At 47.2% G+C, this 16,718-nt stretch overlaps 2 protein-coding genes across 3 annotated transcripts; both read left to right on the top strand.

Annotated features, from left to right (window-relative positions):
- Window positions 1-6,370, top strand: LOC120709119 (formin-like protein 20). 2 transcript variants are annotated; one of them, XM_039994648.1, is made up of 8 exons: window positions 1-167; window positions 1,004-1,102; window positions 1,491-1,738; window positions 3,176-3,271; window positions 3,355-3,511; window positions 4,377-4,513; window positions 4,597-4,632; window positions 4,986-6,370. In XM_039994648.1, exons 2-8 carry the CDS (start codon window positions 1,027-1,029, stop codon window positions 5,769-5,771), a joined length of 1,536 nt encoding a protein of 511 aa, XP_039850582.1. In that variant the 5' UTR covers window positions 1-167; window positions 1,004-1,026; the 3' UTR covers window positions 5,772-6,370. The 2 variants fall into 2 exon arrangements, with proteins under 2 accessions (XP_039850582.1, XP_039850583.1); XM_039994649.1 differs by having other exon boundaries at window positions 8-243.
- A 7,834-nt stretch (window positions 6,371-14,204) lies between these two features.
- Window positions 14,205-16,718, top strand: LOC120709118 (auxin-responsive protein SAUR24-like). Its single transcript, XM_039994646.1, has 2 exons — window positions 14,205-15,162; window positions 16,593-16,718. The coding sequence occupies exons 1-2, from the start codon at window positions 14,696-14,698 to the stop codon at window positions 16,597-16,599; spliced, it is 474 nt and encodes a 157-aa protein (XP_039850580.1). The 5' UTR covers window positions 14,205-14,695; the 3' UTR covers window positions 16,600-16,718.

Below are 16,718 nucleotides of genomic sequence, written 5' to 3'. Positions count from 1 at the left end.
GAGCCAGGCAGCAGCAAGCGCCGACCAAGGAACAGACGCCTCTCCCCCAAAACTCCCCTCCCAGTTTCCTTCCCCCCTCTGCAAATCCCCGATTAAACCCTAGAATTGGCCCCCAAATGCGCGCCCCCTAGGCGGCGCCCCCGAATTCGGCACCGGCCCCGCAGAAGGTTCGGGATCTCTCTCGCCCCGCTCTCTCCTCTCGCGCTGGTTTTGATCTAGCTCGGAGCTCGCTGCATCCCTCAGGTTCGCCGCGGGCTCTGGGATTCTACAGCTCCCTGGCGATTTCTTATTCCTGTTTGGGATGCTCGTGCCTGGGATTCCCCCCTGACTCGGTTGGGAGCCGCGCTGGGGAAGGATTTCTTCTACTCTATCTCTATTTAAGCGTCAGCTTGTTTTTCCTCTGGTTTGTTTGCGATGTTGTGCGCGCCAATGTTGCGCACGTACACCTCTTGCTCTGCTCCTGTGTGTTTTCCGGCTGATATCTGTTATCGGTAGCTTCAAGGTTCTCGTTTGACGTCGCGTGCTCGTGCTATTACAGTTAGAATGTCAGGCCTTTGCTCCTGCTATCTCCAGGCCGGTAATAAGGCGAGGTAGCTTTCATTTACGGCTCGCGTGGTTCTGCATCCTGTTTGGGGCTGCTTTTACTTTTGCGAAATGGGGCTGCTTTTACTGCCTTAGTGAAAAGGTTGGAGTTTTGCTACCCTTATTAGGCTTATTTTGCAATGTCAGAGCAAGACAATCTCTACCTGGGCAACTAATGCTTAGTTGGTGAGTTATGAAAGGATTCCCATGTGGCTTCCAGCTGCCACTGTGGATTACTTTCTATTCTCTTTTAGTGGGAAGAATCCAGTGCGATCACACTGCGAGCAATAACAAACGAGGATATTAAATTGCTTTACCAGTTCATTTTTTCCATGACTGTTTTGTCTTCGGCGCATGATTTCAGTACCAAGTGCTTGTAGCTCCCTTGTAACATGGACTTGCCCAATTTTGTGTTTTGCAGGTGTGCAAGCCAGAGCTCAAACAATGAGCGCGGGTTTTAACAAGCAGATCTTGGCTCAGAAGCTCGCAAAGCTTAATAGCTCACAACAGAGCATTGAGAGTATCCTTCTTGACAGTTTCTCAGTCGCCGTTAACTTGGTGCTTTCTTTTCTGCATGTTTCACTGTAATTGTGACCAAGCTGTTATTTTCCATGAAGAGGTTGATTTAGACTTTCTCTAATTACTCTCAGGACAACATACAACTTGATTTTCATATTAACTTATCATATTACTTATTTCACGATTCTTTGGATTCTATGGTTTGCATTGTGCAAAGTCATAGTTACAACTTACACAAAAAAAAGGTAATATTGTTTATCTTACCATTCCATATCAATATGTCACAGTTGATGACCTCACATGCTGCATTATGACCGGGGACAACTCAGCTACTATTACTGCCTGATTATTTACTCATTCACACAATGTCATCCTTAACATAAGAAAAGCTTTATCACATTGGTGTGTATTTCATCATCGCTACTGCCGACTAGTTGTAGAAACATGGGATTGCGAGTTCCATGTTGCTTCTAGTGAGAGGAGGCTATCTTTGCTGTACCTCGCAAATGATATTATGCAGAATAGCAGAAAGGAAGGCAATGGATATATAACTGAGTTCATGAGGGTCATCCCTGCTGCCTTGAATGAAGTGTTGACTATCAGAGATGATCTTGGACGGAATGTTGTAAAAAGACTGGTATGTAGTACATATTCTTGATATCAATGTTCATGGAAGAGCATAAGATTTCATGTCCTTCATAATTGTGTTTTTACTTATCATATGCATAACAACTATGTTGACAACTTCATGTCCATTTTGATGTGCTTACATTATGGCAAGGTTACTAGAATGGCAAATGCTAAGCTCATTACTCAATGATATGGGTTTTTTGTCCACAGGACACTCTCAAAACGTGATTTTGTGCACTGCACACTCCACTTCCTGAATTAGTCTGTAGGACACCTTGAGTGAAAATTTTTGTGTGTGGCACATACACTCCATTAAACAACTCATTTTGGTGAGAGAACATGATCTGAAAGACTAAAACGTCCCCGGTTGTATTTCCTCCATTGGGTCCTTTTATCCCTTGGATTCTTTATCCATTCACGGTGGAGGAGCGAGACACGGCGCCGGGGCTGGGACGGCCGCCGCCGCCTGCAGGCCTGCTTTCCCGCGGACACCGAGCCCCCCGCCCCCGCCCCCCCACCCAGCGCGCGCTTCGGCGACGGGGCTGGGACGGCCGCCGCCGCCTGCAGGCCACGCCGAGCCCCCGCCCCAACCCCCACCCAGCGCGCGCGCCGGCGCGTTGGCGATGGCCTTGGCACGGAGCCCCCGCGCACGTCTGCGGGGCCACCGGCCGGCCGTCCGCCCGTGTCGCCCCAGTGTGCGCGTGCTGCGGTCCCCGACAACTGCACTGTCCCCGTCGCGCGCGTGTCCGCTCCCCCGACCGCGCCATTGGTGGAGGCCGAGGCAGGCCCGCCTCCTTAAAAAAAACTCTTCACCGATAGACAAAGGCAGCAGAAACATGTAAAATAGGATTAACCATTTTCTTTTCTGTGCTTGTGATTTTGGGTGTTGACCTTCAAGATCAAGTTTGAGCCAACCTTTAGCGTTAAGATTGGTTCCAGTAACAGTGGGTTGAGCTTGTCATCCATGGCCCCTTAATAACACTCGCAAGCAATCTCCTTTTGGAATGAAACAATTTTTTTACATGTCATTTACAGTCCCTCTTAGGTAAGTTTCTTCTTGTGTTTCCTAGTTCTGTTCATTTTTTCCCCTGTGCTGCCTACTGCTGAAGCAATTGCATGATCATCTTTTCTTGTCCTTATTTGGGCGGACTGATGTTAAGCTTGCCAAAAGCATCCATTATTTCATCAGATCTTCCTTAGTGAACTGTTCATGTGCAACTGTGCAAGCGCATCAGAATATATGTGTGACCTAGTAAATTAACTATTTTCTGCATTTTTTTTGTCCTGCACATGCCCTGGTGAATCCTGGTGCAAAAATCAGAAAGTGATTGTGTTCTCTTGTAAATCTTAGCTCCATAGTAAACCAATCACTTGGGATAACGGTACCTTGCTTTCGTGACAAATATTTATTGTTTCATCTCATAAAATTTTCTCAACACTACAGATTGACATATGGGAAGACCGTAAAATATTTGATACTCAGGGACAGAGCCTTAAGGATGACTTTTTCAGGAGGTTAAAGGACATAAGAAACAAGTTGGTAAGTGAGTTGATATGTTTCTATTTTCATGTGACACTCCGACCTCTATTGAGGTTTACACTCATGATTTCACATATGTACAGAAAAATCCGGCTGGTGAGCTGCTGGAGAAGGTTGTCTCAAGCTACAAACATGTACTGAATGCTCCTATGGATGAGGACACTCTGATGCGAAAATGTCAAGCTGCTATTATTAATTTCGATGAACTCAATAAAGCATACGGAAATAACTCGTTTTTTGGTAAATATATGAATTCAAAAGATATTCTCATGCGTTCCATTAGTACGTAGTAGTGATTATCGGGAGTTTATTTTTTATTCTGGTAGTCTGCAAGTGCTTCCATAGCTGCAGGGTCTCCACAGAACCATCTAACAACCATGAGTTCAAGCCATACACATTTGTGTTGACCTGGGCATGGGTTTATTGTAGGTCGATTCAGCTAATGAGCAAATGGTTTGCATCACACGTGTTGCAACTGAGATACCCTCGAGCCTAGATGATTTATGTAAATGGATGTACTGTACGTTCAAAACTCTCATTTCCATCTCAAGCAAGAGGTGGTTCCGTAAACTAGACTTTATTGTGTTTCAACCTTCTTCCAACATCACCTCTCATGCTTGATGGCAGTGGAGACAGCAATTGTATCCCTCCGCCCTTGAGTTTCTTCAGCCTTGACTAGATCCAGGGGTTGGTGGAGGTGTCAGACTGTCAGTGTTTCCTCTGAAGTAAGGGGAGAAAAATAGCTTGCTTTTGATGACTCACTGTTAATGTATAGGCTGATCACAAACAGCCAAGGTTAGCTTTGTGACCACAATGAAATGGATCACTTGGCTTTGGAGGGCAACACACTAAAATCTGAACAAGTGAAATTGAACATCTTATGTGTGCAGTGTGCTATGGAGAATTGATTGCAGGTGGATTATGGTCCTTATTGTAGAAACAATTCACCCACAAAGAAGAGCCTGTCACAACCCATTTGCCATCCCAACCTAAGCCCAATCTGCATAGATCAAGCTGTATTTAATTCTGAGGTTGCAATATAATCAACTAGATTTGATTGTCTTCTTCCTGCTGTAGCTTGAATTCTTCTGTTGCATATTGGCAGGTAGCAGCAATCAATCTGGTGTTGAGGAGCTGCAGCAACAACATAGCATACTCAGAAACTCCATTGAACAACTCAAAATGTCAGAATCACTGAGGGCCACTCTTATTCATCATTTGAAGGAAGCACTGAATGAGCAGGTGGGGAAGCCAATGGATTTGTAATGTCGATTTTGTTTGTTAAATGGATATTTCAATGGTTACAATGATTTATTTATTTTCAGGAGCTCAAAGTGGAACAAGTGAGAGGCCAGCTTCAGGTAATTCTCCTGCTTTCAGCATTGCTATTTCTTCTGATAAAAGTTCGATTTGTGGATTCCTAACCAGAATACACCTTGTGAAATTTTTTAAACGTTGTGCTTCTGAAGGAATAAAATTTTTGTATCGTAGAATACTTCACATTTATGTGCTTTTCTACTAATGTCTTGGGCCATCTATTGGATTTAGTGAGACTGATTACTTGATTCCCCTTTGTAAAATGCTATTGGTTGTAAACAGTTTAGAGGCAGCAGGGGACTGGATACCTGTAACCTCCAAATCTACTGTTAAAGCGCTTTATGTTAGGGAAAGAAATGCTTTACTTTATTACTAATGTTTTCCCACCATGAATCAGGCAGCTCAATCTCGATACAAGAAAGCTGGTGAGCTCTGCCAGGGGCTTGGAATTGACGTGGAAAAACCTCAGCCATCTAACCAAGGGCTTAAATCCAGTCTCTCTGAAACGCATGCTTCCATTTCCCCAGATTCAGCTAGTACAAAATCTCTTCAGAGGGGACAGTCAAGTGCAGTGTTGTATTCACAGGAGGGAAATGGTGCTGGGCACAATGCCATATCAGCTAATGTATTGACGAAGCTTGCTGTAGGTGCTGTTTCAGACAAGATCAGTGATAGTGTTTTGCCTTCACGAGCCAATGGGGGCAATACTGCAGTGAAGATAGATGAGCACTCTTCTGGTAACAAGAGGCAGAAGCTAGAGGATGACACACATATTTCTCAGCCTCAATCAGAGTCACCACCACCACCACCCCCGTTCCCGCATCCTGATGCATTTCAACCACCACCACCACCAGAGTATCCTCCATCACCGGAGCCTAGCCCCCCACCACCACCGCCAACTTCAACGCCACCCCATATAATTCCCCCGCCTCCGCCAGACACAATGCCACCCCCAATTATCTCAGCTCTACCACCAACAGCTGGTACATTTGTACCTTTTCCTGCTGGACCTCCTGGTCCAATGTATGGCGCTTTTCCATTTACTCCTGTGGTCAACTTTCCCATGAACATTCCACCTGGTTTCCACAGTCCTCCAACTCCACCTCCAGCTTTTCAAGGATTATCGGGTACATTCTATGGGCCTCCATTCCCCACAGCACCCCCACCAACAGACAAGAAATAAGAGTTGTACCTTACCTTGAGATAACCACCCCCCCAGTCAGCACATGAGATTGTAACATGGAGTTTTGCTATGGCCAAGTATCATAGTTTTGTTTCATCGAAGGATATGACCACGGGGATGCATCACCATGTGTTCTTTGGAGCTCAGAAGACTGCTCTAGTGTTGTACATTTTAGTCAGCCATCGTGCAGCAGTGAACTAATTGTTCAGGTCTTGGTCACAAAGTAGAACTTGTAGATTCCAACTTCCAGATGAAATTTGTGATTCTGAGAGCCGAGAGCAAATGCCTCCAACATAATTGACTGATTTAGTTCTTGTCTTGGTTATTATGGAGTAAAAACTGTAGATTTCAATAGCTAGAGAGAAAATATGGAACTCAGCAGGCGAGACCAAATGTTGTAGCATGACATGTTTGTAACTTATCATAGCTATGTTATTTGCTAGATCATCCGAGGATATGTAGATGTTCTTGTGATGTTATGGAGCGCGTAATTCTGTTGTTGGATGTAAGATATAACGTCAGTGGCTGCGGATGGTTGAATCTTCTGCTCTGCTGTAATTCTCTTTTAGATCTCAGAGCTCTGCTTGTTCTAGTGCTAATATCTTTGTGCCTATTTCAAGATGCGTCAATTGTAATCTTTTCTATCTTGGTTCATGGGCAATGAGCCTATCATATTCTAGTGCTACAACTAGTGACTAGGTATATTGCTCCGAGCAAATCTCCAGCGGATTTCTGGGCGCACATTCCATGTGGTGGTTGCTATAGGTACCAGTCATTTGTGCACTTGCCTGTCCTTGATGATTATTGGCCTCATTTCATGTGGACTTGTGAAGCATAGCTGCATAGGAACAATAATGCATTGCTTTTAACCTTTGTGCAGTCCCACCCGTTTCGGAAGTGCTCCCCATGGCTGACTTGCCTGAAATCGTGACCTGTACATCCTTCCTGACAGCTCTTTTGTCATGTGTGGCTTAATAATGTAGGCCTAGATTCTGCAATTCTCGTCGAAAAAAGATGTGCGCAATTCCTTTTGTGCCCATCGATCCAGGTGTAGCTGAAGACCATCTTTAATTTTCCCTTGAGGCCTTGTTCGGTTAATCCACCCACAAGAGGATTGAGGGGGATTGGAAGGCATTGAGGGCGGTTTTAACTGAATTTAATCCATCCCAGCCCCTCTAATCTCCCTCAATTTCCTTGCAACCAAACAAGGCCTGAGGGAACAGTAACAATCAACCCCAAGTCACTATTGCTGACCGCGGATTATTGCGTTGCGTCGCTGTCGAGTGCCGACATACACGGAATTATGCCACCCAAGACTAAGTATGTACCATTGAACAAGGTAGAGGGCCTATTGTCTATAAAGAAGGTTGTTTGATTTGACACTGCCATTTGATGGCAGCATGGGCCTTACTTGTATGGAAAAATCTACCTGATGTAGCTCCCGCTCTTGGCTTTGATCTCGTGGAGTTTCAGAGTCGCGGCTCGATGATGAGCACACTGGCAGAGCCGCAAGTCATGACTCCCCAATAATTGCCAAGAGTATCGACGAGGGAAAGGAACGTGACACGAGCACGGTTACTTTTTCCTGCCCTGGTGCTAGTTTTCTTTCACACCTTTTTGGCTTTTCCTTCCTTCTTTGCGTGATACGATGGCTCTATAATTGTATGTTGCGCGGACATAGTCTAAGCCGTGTCTTTTTCAAAACAACAACAACAACAACAATAATAATAATAATAATAATCTCATTCGTGCTGCACATTTTCATGGCATCCTGGGCCCTGCTACACGTCCTCTTTCCAAAACGGGGTAGGAGTCTAGAGATGGTACTATATATCTCTTTACGAAGATTTTGTGCATAAAGTAACCAGCTAAGCTACAATAATTAATTTACAGTCAGAATCAAATACCAGAGATATAAGGAGTATTGTCTTTCAAGGAAAAAGTAGTATTGTTATTATTTACTAATTTACATATAGTTTGATTGGGTCGCTGTATAAACAGCCAGCGTGGCACCTGAGGTCTCTGGCCTGAAGACCAGAGTTTGATTTTTCGTTCCCATGAACTGCAACCGCTGGTCTTTTTGTTGACTGTGGTTTTCCTCGGTACTTTTTTGAAGAGTTGATCTCGACATGCCGTCACATACTTGTGGTTGAATATAACAGATTTTCTTCACAATATCCACATTCAAAATCCAAATCCCGGACTTTCGCCGGACGAGGTTTTGATTTGCCTTTCTCGACAAACGTAAAAGGCTCTTGCCCTCTGCATGCGTACGTATGGCTCGCGTTGACAATCCTTACACCAAGAGTGCACGACCATCTGTCCGATTGGCCAGGGCTCGGTCAATGCTCATCATGCGCGCGCGCGCGTTGGCCTTTCGGCTGTCAACCTCGCCGTGTGGCCATCCTGCGACTGCAAGGTCAAAGCTCATGGGCCTCTCACTTTTGGTGGACGACACACACGTCGTCCAAGTCCAGCCAGGAATAATCCTACTGTTCATCAAGAGCAATAGCTCCCCTCCCGGCCTTGTGACGGAATAGTGGTCGTGTTTTTGCAAAGGAGACAAGCCTTGGTGCAAGTGCAACCATGCATTATGCGTAGTGTATATATATGTAAAATAATTGAGTGGTTGCGCTTTCTACTGTACCCTACCTAGCTTGTGGCGACTAGGGTAAAGCAGGTTCACACAGTTGTCACACTTTTCTTCCATATTCGCAAACTCGTACCTCCCTGGCTCGAGCAACTGAACCCTCCCCCCCACCCACACACACATAATGAACATAGGGCATTCTAAGTCCGGACCAGTCTATCTCAACTCATTGTGTGTTAAACCATATCCGATCAGATGCACGAAACACACGCAGTCGAGTAGTTGATCAGTCGGTCATTTCCACAGAGCCAACATATATGTTGATAGTGCATAAGTTGGATAATATAGTTGTTGCTATATTTTTTTTTATAGATTTGATCAAAGTTAGTCAAGTTTGACTTAGAACAAATCTAATATGACATGTAAATAAAAATAGAGGGGGTATTTAATGAAACAACTGATAATATTGGCAAGAAAACTCTCATCTAGTGCGAGATTAATTTTACAGCAATCGAGATGTGACTTTTTCCAATTTTGCCGGTCTTGCAAGTTCAACGTTGGATTATTGGTCTGTTTTATATTTAAAATAAATGATTGTTTGCTTGCCATATGAAGTTGGTTGTCTAATATAAAAATATATATACATATTATAGGGAATGTGAAGCGTCCCCACATAAGTAGAGACTAAATGTGATACAAATATCAGTCCAAAGAGGCTGATAACATATTTATTCAACAGATATGGTTCAGTCACCGTACAAACCTCCGAGGAGGCGGACACTCGATACAAATGATAATAAGTATAAAACAGCTACGGTGATACACCAAAGCACGACCTAGACGGTCTCCAGCTCGGGCTCAGAGTGATGCTCTAGCAGAAACATCTTGCAGAGGACCAACACCACAGGCAAAGTTGGGCGCTGACGCAATCTCTACTCAACGTCTTCCACAACGAAGTCCGAATCTTCTTCTGAAGAAAAACCACAAATATATATTGGGTGAGTACAAAAGTACTCAACAAGTCCAACCCCATCCACGGAGGGGGATATCACAGATATGCACAGGATAAATCAAGGATAAGACTGATGTTTATTTACAGTAAAGCTAGATTTTACTCATGCAAGGGTTTATTTTTGAAAAAAAAATCTTAAAGCAATTCTTTACTTGATCGTATATTGAGTGGGGTTGATCCTACACAAAGGATTCAAGTTTAATGCTACCAGACTCCCCGTCCGCAGTAGCCCATGACACAACTGCTCTGCTGGGTGATGGGACGGCACGAGCACGCGCGGGCTTTCCGTGATGATGGCGTAGAGGAGATGGGATGGCACGAGTAGAGGGCAGCGTCGCTTTGTAGCAGGTCGCCGGGGTCTCCGGCTTTTGGCCAGGTTGTCCGCTCGTGCGAGAGCTCGGCGTGCCATGGCCATGTGCTGCTGCTGTGCGCCTGCTCAGGTGTATTCGTGTATCTCTCTGTTGCCTGCATGCGTGCGTGCTGATTAGGCCATGGAAGATGGAGTAAGAGAGTGGAGGGAGATGGAGTGAATAGTGGTTTGCTGCATGCCTGGCAAGCTTGCCCAATTTACTTGCAAGCAAGGCTCGCCTCTGAGTTGTATGTGCATAGGCAAGGTATTTGGAGAGTAAGAGAGGAAGAGAGAGAGATAAAAATTGCTAATTTGCCGATGATGGATCATGAAGGGATTAATCAAAGGGAGATTAGGCTTGGGATGGATTTTGGATGGAAAAGTAATTGAGTTCGAGACTAGTTTTGCAATAATTTGAAAAAAAAAGATTTTTTTACGAGTGATTTTAATTAGTGAGTTGTTAGATATCGAAAACGCGGGCATTACAGAATGAGTACTTGAACCTGTCTTTGTATGGGTTTGAATGAAGGTACCAACAAAAATGTAATTTCATTTTGATTCTTAAGCAATAAGCAGGGCTATACTGTACGGACCAATTATTCCAACCAGCGATAAACACCTGACCAATGTGATGAACAACGAACTAAGTGTAGCTCAGCTGCTAAGGTTTCTTGTGGTGGAACCTGCTCACCAAGGTCTAGCACTGGTACTCGTATTTTTCTGAATTTATTAAGAATTTAACTGGCGCTATTCTTTCAGTAGTAGGCGTCGTGCTCGTGAAGAGTAAGGCGCCAATAGTAACTTCATTAATCTAAAGAATCTGACGGCTCAGTGTCTCGGAGGTGCTTATAGGTTTTGCAAAAAGAAAAGAGTTAAATACACCAGCGGCCCTCGAACTTGTCATGAGATGCCACTTAAGTCCACGAAATCGCAAAATCGAAATCTAACACCCTGAACTTGTTAAGTTGTGCCACTTAAGTCCATACCCCTTGACGTAGCGCCACGTGGCATGACTATATGCAAAAAAAAACCCTTCAAATTAGCCATCTTCTACCTTCACATCCCAGCACGGGTAGGCAGCACCCCAGCGCCACGCCCACACACGAGGACCGGGAACCTTGAGCGCCATGGCCCACGCGCGGTCGCCGCCCTGCGCCCCCGCGGCGTCGGCCCCGCACAGGCGGCAGCGGCATGCGCGAGCAGCAGCAGTGAGACATTTTACGGCAATTGTTAGCCGGTTCGTTCGAGCAAGTGGGAAGATCTGTAGTCAACTTATTCTGGCAACTTCCTTTGCCGAAAGAGGATGAAATGGATGCCGCGGCGGCTTCGGACCCGCGGCCCAGCGCCGGCGTCCTCCGCCAAGGCCCCTACCACAGCCTCATCTACGGCTTCTTCCAGGAGCGTGCCACCTTCGTCTCCCACGCCCGAACCGCCGGGCGCGCTGCGCGCCACAGCGACGCCTGCCTTGCCAAGATCTGCGGCATCATCGCGGCCGACGAGCACCACGAGGCCGCCTACACGATAGCATCCGCCAGGGCCTTCGAGACAGGTCCAGACGGCATGGTCACCATGCCCGGCGAGCTCATGACCGACGGCCGCGACGAGCACCTCTTCGATCACTTCTCGGCGGTTGCGCCGCGAGTGCCCAGCGGTGACGCCCATCCTCATCCTCCATGGCCTGCTGCCGCCACGCCCTCCATGCCCCGACCCCGACCCCCACCTTCGCTGGCGACACCGCCGCAGCCTCGACTCGCCGCTGCCATCATCGTCGGCATGCGCGGCGTGCTCGAGCAGCCGCAGTAGCGCCGCGGCGGTCTCGGACCCCGCCGCCTGGCGCCGGCGCCCTCCCGGCGGGCGGCGAACCTCGAGCCGCCGAATCTCCTTGGGCCGCGGCGTGGCCGCCGCACCGCCATGGCCACGCGCACTGGAGGCTCCTCGCCGCGCGCAGGCCCCGGCCGCGCTGCACGCAGGCCATGGCTGTTGTCGTGTCGCTCGAGGTGGGGTGGCGGCGATGAGGGGCCCGGCGGAGCTTGAGGCGTGGGGGACGGGAAGGTCGCGTGCGGCCCTTGTCGCCCGTATTCGCCGTCGGAGAGGAGAGAGGCGCGGCGGAGAGGGGGTCCCGCCCGGCCGCCGCTCCCGCCGCGTGCTCCCGCCACCCACGTGGATCCGGCGTGGTGTGGCTGCGGGCGGGGCCGGCGGATGGCAGCGAGCGGCGAAGCAGAGTCGGACCCACCGCCGCCGCCGTGAGAAATGGGAGGGAGCGAGGCCCCGCCGCCGCTCCGCGCAGGGTACCGAGCAAGGGAGGGAGGAGGAGGGCGCAGTGGGGGAGAGGAAGCGTGGAGGGCCGGCGCGGCGAGGCGGGGAGGAGGGGTGCGCGCCAGCCGCTCGCCGGCGATGGGGCGGAGGGGGCGCGCCGGCGTGTGGCCGATGGGGGAGGAGGCGTGGTGAGAGGAGGAAAAAAAAGAAGGGGCCTTTTGTATATATTCATACCCCTTGAAGAGTTATGGACCTAAGTGGCACAACTTAACAAGTTTATGGTGTCAGATTTCGATTTTGTGAGTTCGTGGACCTAAGTGGCACCTGAGGACAAGTTCGAGGGCCGCTGGTGTATTTAACTCAAAAGAAAAACAGCAAAATTGTTTGATTCAGAATATTTCAAGATACAAGAAAATTAATTAAAGGCTCTCTGCGAAAGGGCCTGTAGCCTAGTGGTTACAAGGGTCTCAGTAGCATCTGAGGTCCTGGGTTTGACTCCTCAGGTGACGTTTTCTAAAAAAAATTGAAGGCTCCCTTAGCTTTACTTGAACAAACCGCCACAGCTTTCGTTCTCCGATTTGCATGTCTCATGTTTGACTACTAATTGCTGAATCCTTGGCCCACTTGTGATCAAGAGAACAGGTCAAATGAAAGAATAATGTAACATGCATGTCAATATGTCATGCCGAATTCAAAGATGCATAGGAGTACACAGTACTATCTGCACCTGTAGTTTTCACAGAAAATAAAAGGGCGTATCGATCGATCCATCCATGGACGCACCGCACATTCAACGCAAAGCGCTGTCGCCTAATCATGCACGCTTCTTCATTCCGTTCCCTAGCAGCAGCTACCAGCAGAGCTCTAGCTAGCTACATGGTCGTCGAGCGAGATTAATGTAATTCAACTGTAAACGGCGGCGGTTAACCCGGCCACCAGGTGCTGCCTGCCCCGGACCGTAAGCTCGCGCCTGCGTCTCCATCAGATCACTCGACGATCGCATCATCTTCAACAGACAGTTTTTCGTTTTTTTGAAGGTCATCACCAGGAGGGGAAGAGATCGAATCCCCCACCTGGCCACCTGAATATTCATTGCTTTGGCCCTGAATATAATGGCCCATCTTCAACAGACAGTTGCAGGCTGCGGTAGCTATAGCTCCTAGCTTCAAGAACAAACAGAGTGATCCGAAAACCCATATTGCAAATAATACAAATCGGGGGAGGGTGCTGCAACGCATGTAACATACTCTGCTAGCTGCAGTCTACAAGCATTGCAAGAAATTAAATTAAATGATGTCATTTTCTGCTCCAAAAGGTGAAGATAGGACCATCGAGGATTACATGAAAAAAATGCAATATTAGGACTGAAAACATTGGTCACTCGTGATTTTGCCACTCCTAGTGAATGACACTGTGGGATCATATGTGTCTATGAAATGTGAGTTCAATGTTTGCAGTCCCATTTTTTGTAAATTTCTCCATATTGTTATATCTGGATATATTAATTCACTGAGTTTCAAACTGAAAGCGAAGGGGTCAGGGGGGGAGGAACCACGGAAGACAAATGCATGATGATACGTGCTGTACGACCATGAATTGATGAGCACTCACTCTGTTCATACTTAAAATTAAAGGATCGGACTTTTATGTCTACCGTCCTAAGTCAAACTATATATCGTAATATATAATTTTGATCAAGATTACATATAAGAGTGTTAACATCTACCGCAGTATATATACAAGTAGCGAACTGTGTGAAAAATATATATAGAGAGAGAGAGAGAGAACCTAACATTATATCTCATTTGATTTCATAAATATCATCGATCGGTCTTTTCATAATCTTGGTTGAACTTATTAGCATAGTTAGTTGACTCGAGCTCGATCGGTACAAACTTAGAAGTCTTTTTTATTTATTTGTATAGAACAAGAAAAAGGTCATGTAAAATAAATAGCAAAATAAATTAAACATGGTTCTTTCCATGTTCATGTAGCAGCAGGCATGCAAGGCAGTGCTTCTTCAACGTACTACACGGCAGGCAGGCGTTGACCATTTGCAGATAGTGTGCTGTGTGCATGCCTTGCCACCACACAATAGAATTATTGAGCTAGCCCTACGTACATACATGTACCCTGCCCCACATATCTCTCTCTCTCCATTGTCAAATTCTTATATATACTCTCACACTCTATAGGGAAGTAAATAACCAAGAAATTAAAGTAAAACACCATTTGTTTCTTAGCATCTCTTTCTCCTTCCTCCGAACCTCTGGTCTCTCGTGCAGTGCTAGCTTGTCCTCTCTCACGTCATCGCCACCCATCTCTCTCTCTCTCTCTCTCTCTCTCTCTCTCTCTCTCTCTCTCTCTCTCTCTCTCTCTCTCTCTCTCTCTCTCTCTCTCTCTCTCTCTCTCTCTCTCTCTCATCCGCCAATATGCAAGCTTCATCCTAACAGATGACATGTTGTGCTCCCAAGAAGTCAAGGATATCTGCATCAATTCGATATAGGACAGAAGGTACCTGTTTCCATTAGCCTGGCGCGTGCATTAGCTAGCTGGCTGCCTTCTGTCTCCCCTCCTTATAACCTGATCCAACCCTCGCCTCAGCTCGGTACGCAGCAGCAGCAGCTTTTCTCACACTCAACCTTATCACTAGCTCCGATCCTCGTCTTTCTTGGGGCGCCGCAGTGGTCGTGGCCATACAGAAGGAAGAAGGCCCCATGGCGACGGTGGTGACGACGACGTCGACGAGCAAGCCGCCGGTCGTGAGGAAGAGCCTCATATCAAGAACCCTGCAGCGGTGCAAGTCCGGGCTGAGCGCCGGCGGCTCCGGCCGGGCGTCGCCGGCGGGGTGCTTCTCGGTGTACGTTGGCCCCGAGCGGGAGCGCTTCGTGGTGCGCGCCGAGTGCGCCAACAACCCGCTGTTCCAGCGCCTCCTCGACGACGCCGAGCGCGAGTACGGCTACGCGGCGCAGGGCCCGCTTGCTCTGCCCGGCTGCGACGTCGACGCGTTCCTCGACGTGCTGTGGCAGATGGAGCACGACGAGGCCGACGGCGGCGGCGGCCAGCAGCTCGACGCCGCCGCCTCGTCGCCCATATGCGGCTTGCAGAGCGGCATCAAGGGCCGCGCAGCCGGGTATCGGATGCTCAGCCCGAGGTCATCATCTCCGGTGGTCGGCGGGGGGAGGTGAGATCGAGCAGAAAGAAAGAAAAAGAACAGAGAGTGGTGCTGAATTGATCTTAGAGAGTGGTGCTGAATTGATCTCTACATCAGGTTATAAGGAGGTTTAGTTTGGTCCCAAAAGATACAGGTTTAGTTTAGATCACTACATCAGTAGCTAGGTTTCTGCCTAGATACTCCCTCCTCCCTTGATTCTTAGGCTAATCCCACTGGAGAGTTTCATGTTGATATTTCCAAGATAGCCATGGAAGCAAGAAGACTATGAAACAAAGTTTGAAACTATCTCTTCCAATGCATAATTTCGTACGGTGGTTAGTATCTCTATTGCATTTAATTTCAAAACTCATAGAATGTTGGTATTCGTGCAGAGAGAGTTTCATCTAGATGAAACTGGTATCTTCTCTTTTTTCTTAAACTCCATGCCACATCATCATATAATTCTACATGGCATGTTAATTAATGTGCATCATCATAAAGGAATGGGTGGCAATTGTAATAGGCTATGCTTATAATCTGTTTTTTCTTTACTTTTGAGCTGTGACCTGTAATAATGACTTGATATATCGTTTCGATATAGAGGTTAGGATATTCATAATTTTTATTTAAAAGAATGCTAATTAATGTCCAGAGACCAAGGTAGTTACGTCGGGTCAGCCACGTTGCAGCCTCGTCGCTTGTTCCCGCTGGCGGAGAAAGCTCGAAGAGCTTTCCTTCATTCGCTTCGTCAGCTCGTGCCGTAAGGTGTTAGGTTAAGTCTCGCAACAAATAAAAATTTAAAGAAATAAAAAAGAGCAGAAGGTGTGCCAGGGAACAGTTGACTTGCACAAGGAGCCCGGCAGCCTCGTCGCTTCGTTACTCGAAAAAACAACCGAGCTATTTTTTCCCTCGGCCAAAATCTTGCCCAACCGTGCGCGCCACAACTGATCAGATTTTCCCTCGCCAAACCCAAATCCTTTTCCATCCGCGGCGCCTATTTTTCCCCTCGCCAAATACTTTCCCAACCGCGCGCTCGTACCTTCTCCCGATACCTCAAATCTGACCGAAACTTTGAATTTCATCTACAAGTTTCAATCAGCGCCAAAGCAAATGGAGTTCATGTGTATAAATAGGCCAGCCCAGCTATCCTGTTCCCATCGCCACTCCCTTCTTCAGCTCCACTTAGCCATGGCAGATCCACACCCAGTTCTTGGAATTGATCTCAATGTTCCAGGGTCTGAAAATGATCCTGAAGAGGACGCTCAGGGGCTGGGGCAACCTGTTGTCCAGGTTTATATAAGTAACCCGATTGACTGGGATCAGGTGGCAAGAGGATTTTTTTTTTTGATTTGGGCAACCCATATTTTTTCATCAGCCTGAAGAAGGTTGTTGCATTAGTTCAGGTTATGTATTTGTTTTCTCTCTTTTTTTGGTCGCTAAACTGTATGTCAAATTCGTAGGAGATGATCAAAATCAGGACGCTGGAGAAGATGCACAAGCTCAGGGCGCGGGAGAAGATGCATCAGCTCACGGCGCTGGAGAAGATGAACAAGCTCCTGATGCTGGTGGAGATGAACACCACAGTG

This window comes from Panicum virgatum, chromosome 5K, assembly GCF_016808335.1.
Source record: "Panicum virgatum strain AP13 chromosome 5K, P.virgatum_v5, whole genome shotgun sequence".
Lineage (NCBI taxonomy): Eukaryota > Viridiplantae > Streptophyta > Magnoliopsida > Poales > Poaceae > Panicum > Panicum virgatum.
The sequence above is the reverse complement of the archived record's forward strand: the minus strand, read 5'-3'. Positions and strand labels throughout refer to the sequence as shown.

What these genes read in the sequence shown, in the direction of transcription:
- LOC120709119 (XM_039994648.1), top strand. Translation starts at nt 1,027, where the DNA reads ATGAGCGCGGGTTTTAACAAGCAGATCTTGGCTCAGAAGCTCGCAAAG. An exon ending in CTCACAACAGAGCATTGAGA is followed by an intron (nt 1,103 to 1,490) that starts GTATCCTTCTTG and finishes ACATAAGAAAAG; the next exon opens with CTTTATCACATTGGTGTGTA. An exon ending in AGGAAGCACTGAATGAGCAG is followed by an intron (nt 4,514 to 4,596) that starts GTGGGGAAGCCA and finishes ATTTATTTTCAG; the next exon opens with GAGCTCAAAGTGGAACAAGT.
- LOC120709118 (XM_039994646.1), top strand. Translation starts at nt 14,696, where the DNA reads ATGGCGACGGTGGTGACGACGACGTCGACGAGCAAGCCGCCGGTCGTG.